Here is a 9,262-nt window from a genome sequence, read left to right as displayed (position 1 = left end):
AAAAAATGTGTAATTAAATTACAGTTACGTCTGAAAATGTTAACGATTACAAAGGGGGTTACAATTGAATTTTTCACACACACACACACACACACACACACACACACACACACAGACAGATATTTAATTGACATTTCATAAATTGCATTGGCTGCTCTAAAATGACACACCAATGTTTCAGAAGTTTAAGACACATGCTTATTCGATACCTGTTTTATTTCCTATTTATGTAAGTTACCTGTTTATGTAAATGCTTTATTTTTAAGATTAAGTGTGTTTTTTTTTTTTCCAAGGCATTGTTAGATGCAAGTTTTTCCCACCATAGCTATGCAAAGATTTGATTTCAAAACCAGTATTATAGCTATTCTTTCTTGTTGAGATTTTAAGTCTGTATTTAACCTCAGAACGATCTCAAAGTAAAAACAGGTGCTAAAGTCTGACTTTGTGTTGGTTGCGCTTTAAAATTAAATGATTATAATCTTAATTCAAGTGATGAAGAATTTTGAAAGTCTGATAGTAATCAGTGTTGAGTGCTACTGTAAGTTAACTCTGCCTGCCCTGCTTTAAATGTTTCAAAATGATTAACAGTTGGAAACATTAGTTAGAAAAGTAATCAAAAAGTAATCAAATGTAATCAGTTACATTACTTTAAAGTAATTGAAAATATACACTACTTGTTACATTTTAAATAGGGTAACTTGTAATCTATTACATTTCCAAAGTAACCTTCCCAACACTGCTTTTATGCAATGAAAAGGTTCCATGGATGATAAAGGTTCTTCATGGAACTATCAATGCCAACAAAGAAACTTTATTTTTAAGAGTGTAATTGTCTATATACTTTTTGGGGGGTCACTATATGTGTATAAAAGTGAAGTTGGATGACAGATGTGATGGCTTGAGTCTAGGTGTCCACAATGTGCAAAGAAATAGAGAAAGTGACAGAGAGAACATTAGATCAGCAGCCTAATGAGTCTACAAGGACAGTCCAGCATTATTGAATCAAATGGACAGCACTAACTGGAAAGAAAAGAACGGTCTCCCTCGTTTTTCTTTTCCCTCAATATTCCAGCCTTTTCAGTGGTGCCTGGTGAAAAGAACAACCATCTCTTGTGCAGACACCTCCTAATGATAATATAAAACTCGTGAAGCATCTGTGGACAAAGACAAGATAGTGTGTTAAAGAGGGGTTTTAGTCTCACTAAGAGAAAGAGTGTGATGCTGATTAGAGGCTGGTTTTAGATGCAGGAGAAACAGACAGGGACATTCACAGAGGGACAACACATTCCTGTTGTTGCAAAGAAATGGAGAGATTGTGTCTCAATATATGTAATTCACTACTACACTGTATCCAAAAAGCAATATGTCAGCAGGATGTCATGATACAGTAGGTGAACAATACCAATATGATGTACAGCATCTGCTGAGATTGTGATGTGTGAAACAAGTGGACACTTTGCTATCCCATAAGGCTATGGAAGCTGAGGAGCCGTCATATTTGAAAAGTTGACAAAAAAAATGGGTGCATGTGAGATGGCAGTGTTATTGATATTAAAAAGGTTGTTCCTTGTAGTTGAATTGTATTGGTTTAACAAAACCAAAGTTAAATATGTTCAGTTAGTAGACTAGCATTTGGGGTTGGTAGATTTCACATGAGGGCAAGTAAATGGTGACAAAAAAATTATTTTTTGGGGTGAACTATCCCTTTAAATATGTTCTTGTTGGCAGTGATTTTGTCATTTCATGCTGTATTTCTCTCCCAGTGTGAACAGCAGCATTACTTGATATTGACACTTCTTCTTGCGGTTTGTCGAGGCACATGTTATTGTGTGTGTGAACACATGTGGCAAATGCTATTCTGTAAATGCTGTATATCTATCGGATAATATTGTGGATTCCGCTGAGATTTTAGACTGTTTCTCTCTCACAGACACACACAGGGCGACTGGACAGAAGGGTCAGCAATTCTGGCTGGCAGTTATGTTTTGGCAGGGCCTCCCATCCGGAAAACAGAGAGCAAAAGAGCAGCCTGTAGTTCAGCGGGCCTCTGAGGGTCGAGGCTTAGCTTGCAGAAGATGAAAACACATGCACACGCAGAGCGCTTAAAATATAGAAGGACGACTAATGCTTTCACGCGCAAGCACGTTCTAGAAAAACTAGGCATTAAGCCTTAAACAGCGGGACAAAATACACACACACCCAAACACATAGATTACAAAATCCTCATATCCCTGTCAATTAGCTGAGCCTCTGGCCCACTTACAGCTTTCCAGAACCCTGCCACCAGCCTCACAACAGCAGAGCTCCAACTGCGCCAGGGAATCCACTTTTGTCCACACGTAATTAACTCACAGAATAGCTCTGAGAGCCATATCTTCCGTTCCCCCCTCCCGCCGTTCCCCTGATCTCTCGTTTTCAAACCCTCCGTCGGAGAAGAGTGGATGTTTCTTTTGAGTTATTCAAAAGGACTGGCTGTGGAAAATGGCAGGCATTATACTCCGAGCCCCCGTCGGCAGAAAAGCCCACTATACGAAGTGACAGTTAGCATGCCACAGAGCTGCATGCGTTTCCGGCTTCTCTGCAGCCCGGCGACATTCGCTCTGCCCTGGGCTAGAGGCCCGAGTATGGCCCCCTTTGTTTGCCGTCTCCAAAGCCTCGCTTTTCAGGCTCAAAACCAAGTTTTAAAAGTGGCTTGGGGTCACATTTAAAGCCATGGGGGTTTTAGGCAGAATATGAAAGGAAAAAATACTCTTTAGGCTTTGCAGGCCGATAGACAATTAGTTTCGCTATTGCTACCCTAGTAAAAAAAGTAATACATTTAAAATATACCTATTTCATGCTAAGTATAGTTCAAATCTATTAACATATTTACTGACATATCGCTCAAGACTTGCTGATATAAAAATTATAATTGAACTTTTTTTTGGAGTACTACTTGTACACAATACACATTTCTTAATATTTAGCCTAAAATCTGTTTTAATGTCACTATTGATGAGGATTGTATGATCTTTGAATAATATCGGTCTTTAAATGCAAGATATTTAAAGTGTACCTGAAGTATACTTGCAATAGTTCCACTTTAGCTCAATCAAATGTACTTCAGTATATCTTTAGTTGGACTTCAGCACTACTTGCACACAATTAAAGTGCATTAAGTACAAAATTAGTTGTTCCTCTGTAGCAGACTTTAAGTATACCAGTTCAGTATAGCAAAAGTACAATTGTAGCATTTTTTTTATTAAGTACATAAATGTGTAAATGTATTTGTAGTATACTTAGCATGAAATAAATGTATTTCAAATACATTTTAGAATATTTATTTTTCATTCATTTCCAGTTCACCTATCTATCTATCTATCTATAAAGAGAGGAATATACAATATTTAGAGAAATATACAAATATTTAAAAAAGAGAGAAGAGAGGGGAAGATGCATGTAAATGGATCAGTGGATTTCAGTCTGACTTATTCACTCCTGTAAGATGTTCATTTAAATGAAACAAGGTGGAGGCAAAGCCATTCTAGCAATGATTGAATTCATCTAAATGCATGTTTGACCTGTGTCTGCCCCCATCTAAATGCTCTGAATTATTGCTGCTTCAGAGTGTGTCTTTGAGTGACATCTTAAACGGTCTCCATCTTACCTCTATAATGAGCTGGAAGAGAGACAGAGATTGTGCAAATCACAATTACATGCTGTTATATTACATTAACTGCAGCCTAAAATCAGGCAATGTTCTGTTCCATTTGCAATGAGATTATTGGACAAAACTGTTCTTAGAAGAGAACCAAAAATAGGTGCACAATCTAGGAAAAGACAAAATCCAGTTAAGACTAGACCGCAAAAAAAAAAAGATCACTTAAGCTGGAAGAGAACAAACTTATAGGAAAGAAAAAGAACATTGAACAGGAAACTATACTTAATATGCCAGCACTTATAAGTTTCACTTGAATGCTTCAGCACACAAGCAGAATGGATAACAGACAAAATGATCTAATGCATAAAAATCCATCTCTAACATTCAAGACTTTCCAAAGTATCTTCCATGTTCAGACTAAACCATAACTAATTTTTCATTGTTGACTTTCATTGACCATTTTTGTGAAATGTATGTGTATAATGTAATGTAGAGTTATAGAGTTAGTGACGGAATAGTAAAACAGAAGTGTAGCCTCCAGGAACAGGCTGTATGGCAGTGGTGTGCAAGGAGCACTAATGAAGTACCGCTCTCACACGTGCTGCTTCTTTTGTTGTTTTTCACTGGAGGAAACAATAGCTGAAGACGGCACAGTAAGCGATAGATGAAAAGCCAATGTACGGCCTTGAGGGGCCTGAGTGGTATGAGAGCCAGGCATTAGTTTTGTGAAGCTGTAGAGACGTGGTCTGAAAGACTGACTGGCATGAAATGTGCATCAACTGAACACTAACAATCAAAATTGGCTGGACTTGCAGCTCTATGTGCACAGAATAATAGGCTGATGGAAAATGCTAGATGTTGAATCACTTTAGTTTGGTGGACAGTTATACTCCAGAAGAAAATGAACATTCTGTCATCATTCCAAACCAGTATGACTTTCCCCCCACTTGTCTTTCAGGGAACAACACAAGTTGAATTTTTAAAGAATATTCTGGCTAATCCGTTCTGTTTAATAAAAGTGAAGCGCTGGATAACTTTGCATTCACTGAAATGCTGGTCTAGTTCTCCTTGGCATGTCAATGAGAGAAAAAGCAATATCTGATTGTTCTTTTGAGCGAACTCTTTAATGAATCAACTGATCATTTTCACAGAAGTCTGAATGACTTTTGTCATAATGTTTATGATACTTCTGTTGTGTTGTTGCATTTGTTTTGAAGCTTGAAACCTTTAGTCTCCATACAGGAAAATTACACCCCAAAATGAATTACTCATGTTGTTTTAAACATGTATGACATTTCCTTTCGTGGAACACAAAAGATTACTTTTTGAAGACTATTCCGGACATGCCTTTCCATATACTGTATTAAAAGTGGGTGAGGCCATTTCTGAAGTCTAGCAATAGATTTGTGTGAGGTGCAAATGTAAGTCTATAAGTCTGGTCTTGCTATCCTTGGCATGTTAATGAGAGAAGAATCAGTAGGCTTTATGATTATTTTGAGCCAATAAATCATTTGATCTGGTTCACAAAAGTCTAAATGACTGTTTCACAAGTCTGACTGAACTACTGTTTATAACTTTTTCTTTCTTTCTTTCTGGAAAAGAGCAACCATCACATTATTCAGACTTTCTCTTTTTGTGTTCCCTGAACGAAAGAAAGTTTTGAAAACACATCAGCTTTTCTTTTTCCCTGCCAATTCCTTGGAGAGACTTAACACAGTGTTTAAAAGAGATGAGCGTCTGATCACACGCTGACGTTTTCCTGACAGTCGTGTATGTGAATAACCTGTTACAGTTCTTAATGCCTCTTTGAACACATTAACTGTCATATAAGATTTATCCAGCCATTTTGTAATCCCTGTCTGAAGCATTAACATTGCGCTGGCATATCGACGTCCTGCAGATCGGAGCCTACACACTCATCTTTGTTATTAGTGCTATTGAGGTACCGTCGCTTGACTGAGCGTTCATTGGTGCATGACAGAGCTTTGTGGGGCGAACGTACATCCACACCTCCCCCTAGACACTGGGCAGCAATCCAGCCTTACGGTCTCATAAAAGTGCACAGGAAGCGGCACTGAACTCTTTATGTGGTCTGGTGTCTCAGTCGGACCCAACTAACCCTTACTTGCCCACAATGCAACCACACCACAGAGACCGCCACTAAAGTTAACAGGAGCTCTTCAGGCATTATAGTCTGGCCTTGAGGTCAGGAGGACATGTTTGGGGGTTCGCTTGAGATCAGCGAATGGTCGTAATTGGACAAGAATACTAAATCGGTTTGTGGCAACTAGTATCCTGAACAGTCTTGAGAGACAGTCTGAGTGGGTTTAAATGCCAGCCTGTTGTGATGGGTGTCTGAATAACGCCATTCATAGCACTCGTTCTGTTTTGCAGCATTGATTTCCTGGAATTTAAAGGCTTAGCAATAAAGAAAGTTGTGGAGCGACACGTTTGTTGCTCTTGTATAGATGTGTTTATTTATTTTCTCACTCTCAATTTTTCTCAATCTGTCAATGAATATCTTTGTATGGTCCACCATAGAAGAGATTTTTTGCAAACATGCCATGTAATCAATTGATTCTCAGATAACTGCAACACATTATGTTTTTTTTTGTCTGACACCATTCACTAAATTGATTAATCTTACATAGCATTGCACTGTGAAGGAACCGAACAGTGATTCTACCCTATTCTTTCTTTGCAGGAGAAAAAGAACATTAAAAGTAAGCCATGGTTAACCCAAATGTTTGCTCTTCAACAAAAGGCAGCATGCTTTCGTTTTTTAGATTTGCACTCACCCTCTCTTGCTTGTGCCATACCTCACATTTGGTCATTAACCGACCATCTCTAACACTACAGCTTTGTGCTTTGGCATCAAAGGTTAGGGATTTCAGCATTTAGTGTGTGCGTGCACTTCAGCTTAGTGAACTTCATATTCAACCTCGTTTGTGCATAGACTTTTGGCGCATCTGATGGTTATCTGTTTGCTTGTCAAGTGTTTAAAAGTGTAAACAGAATTCTATTCGTTCAGAAGACATTCTGAATAGAAGAGATACGAGATGTTAAGGATACTCGTGGCTTTAAATCTAAAATCTCTTCTCCCAGCCTGGGAAAATAAGCAATCATTCAGATGCGTGACAGTTAGAGCCTTTAGACAATGCTTGTATAATCCTTTTAACTTACATACATGTGTTAAAGATGTAACCCAATAGCATGCCACTTCGCAGCAAATCCTCCAATACGTCGCTCCATAAGTACACTGTAGGTGTTCCCTCAGGCCAACGGGGGGATTAAACTAGAAAAAAGACACATTGTCTTCTTTCCCGTACAACTTTGCTAAAACTTGATAGCTTTTGTAGAGTCAGCCTGTTAGTTGAAACATAAAAAAACATGACGCATACACGACACTCGAATAAAAGCACATCAACTACACACAATTCATTAGAGATGAATTCAGGCCATTAGTTTAGAAGTCAGAAGTCATGGAACAGTAGAATTGCCCCACGTTTTCAAAGCATGGTCTTCTTTTTAGAGCTCACATTATTTCTTCATTTGTTTAATTTGTGTTTTAGCTTTAAGTGTTGTTGTTTGTGTATGTACCTTTCCATTTTTGTGTGCTGTGGTATGTGTTGACCATGAAGTTACAGTGATTAAAAAAAAAATAATGCACAAAGCTGATCAAAAACATTTGTTGAACACTTACAATTCTAAAGCAATTTCATGAGACACATACCACAATTATTATTATTATTTTTTTTTTGGTTTCAATATTTCAGTGTTTTCTTCAGTTTCTCCAATTGTTTACAGCCAAACAACATCATTAATGTTCCACCACTGTCTCCTTTTCTCTGTTTCCCCCAGACTCTCGGCCCCTGCCTGACGTAGCTATGACGGGTAAATGCACGCGGGAGTGTGACGAATATGGCCACTCGGATGCCTGCTGGATGCCTGTGCGCACCTCGCCTGAACGTAGGCCCAAGGCCACCCCTCCCAAACTCTCCACCTTCATGACCTCCCCCGGGGGCAGCGTTGCCGAACAGCCCGGCAGCCAGGAGGCGCTAGCTGTTGCCAACGGGGACCCCTCACACCTGCTGGGCGACCGTAACCGTAATCTCCTTAACAAGAAGATGGCCTCCTCCTCCTCATCCTACGACGCCTTTAGTTCAGCTGGATTTTCCGCCCGCGAGGAAACATCTCGCCCCACTGAGGAGATTCCGCTAGCGCCCACGGGTGAATACAAGCCGACGCAATGCGGAACTCTCACCAGGCGGGAAGTTTACCTGTAATCGACACACAGCAACTGCGAAGGGACGATGACAGTGACTCAGCATGGTCAGAGATGCTGTTAGCAAACCAAACCCTAAAACAAAAGCAACATGGATTTTCCTCGAACTGCTCGCGCAACTAGTGCGGTGCTACTTTCAAACTTAAATAGCCGTCTGAGTAAAAACTGTGGAATTACATGTTGTAAATGTGTGTGAGACGGATGAGACGGAGGAGGGGGAAGTGGCCGAGGTGGAGAGAAGGGAAGGTTGGTGGATCAGTGCTACTTTGCTGCTAGCGTATCGGGCTCCGTAGACTTCCCCAAAGTGCTGCCTGGATTCTGTAGACCTCTTTCTAAACATGCATGCATCATCTAGCCCCTTAAGAGTGTGTGCCCCTTGAGACGGACCTGGACTATACCTTTTTGTCTTTGTTTTTATAACTGATCGTGAACCTATGAGACTAGTTCTGTCTTTTAATCCGTTTTTTATTTTTGGGGGTGGGCGGGAGTGTTTTTATGTGGATGTATTATGTCCATATGCAATCAGTCGAAGTACTGGACTGTCCGGACAACCAATCCCATTAACAAAGAAGAAGAAAAAAAAAAAGACAGGCTAATGATGGACGAAAATCATTGTACGATGATTGGTGATGACCTACCTTCACACTTTGTACGTCGTCATTGACTTTAGCCTTTTACAAGGGTTTGTAGATACTCAAATGGCGCAAGTGAACGGCATACGTGCTGACGAACTTACAGCGCGAGAAGCAAGTTTACCTGTGTGCCTATCAACTTTATGTACACGTGAAGGAACACAAGCATACACAGATCCACTAATGCACGTTTTTTTGTCGTGTGGGTGAAGTATTGTACATATATACAGTATATATAATCTGTGAACATACTCTGGACACACGCATTGAAATCACGAGCGACCCGTTTTCATCCCGCTCACATGCACCTCTGGAAGTAGAGGGAGGTTCTTTACATTGCATAGCTTGTCAGTTATTTGCCTGAATGCCATGGGTTTGTGTAATTGTGGTTCATCCCTCTCTAGATGTGTGAAACTATGCTGAAGTTTTTGTGGTCTCAAGATGGCCTCCTGGCACACACACTTGCAAACACACACAATTGATCCGCACACTGTACATACACATTATAATTATCCCATAAAGCCACAGGAACACTATTTGGATATGCTGCTGGGGTGAATTAGTTTAATAATATTGCCCTGCTGAAGAGCTTGGGCTGGCCCTGTGTAACATTCCTAGTATGAATGTTAAATAGAGCAATAAACTCATTCAACAGATTCACTCTCAATCTCACACACTTCAGAAGAGTAATCAAGGATGAGAACT

The 9,262-nt window shown here is 39.8% G+C and overlaps 1 protein-coding gene across 4 annotated transcripts in view; it reads left to right on the top strand.

Moving 5' to 3' along the window:
- LOC107753999 (protocadherin-7-like) overlaps positions 1 to 9,249 on the top strand; it is a 139,515-nt gene extending 130,266 nt beyond the window's left edge. For 2 of the 4 annotated variants that reach the window (XM_016570297.1, XM_016570296.1), the window contains exon 3: positions 7,502 to 9,249. In XM_016570297.1, the coding sequence (XP_016425783.1) occupies positions 7,502 to 7,926 (425 nt within the window). In that variant the 3' untranslated portion in view covers positions 7,927 to 9,249. Of the gene's footprint in view, positions 1 to 6,344; positions 6,364 to 7,501 lie in introns of all 4 variants that reach the window. The other 2 variants (XM_016570298.1, XM_016570299.1) reach the window with 2 other exon arrangements.
- Positions 9,250 to 9,262: the final 13 nt, after the last annotated feature.

The sequence above is a fragment of the Sinocyclocheilus rhinocerous genome, unplaced genomic scaffold (assembly GCF_001515625.1).
Source record: "Sinocyclocheilus rhinocerous isolate Xijiao unplaced genomic scaffold, SAMN03320098_v1.1 scaffold2336, whole genome shotgun sequence".
In the NCBI taxonomy this organism is placed as follows: Eukaryota; Metazoa; Chordata; class Actinopteri; order Cypriniformes; family Cyprinidae; genus Sinocyclocheilus; species Sinocyclocheilus rhinocerous.
Note: the sequence above shows the minus strand (reverse complement) of the source record. Positions and strands in the feature narration are given on the sequence as shown.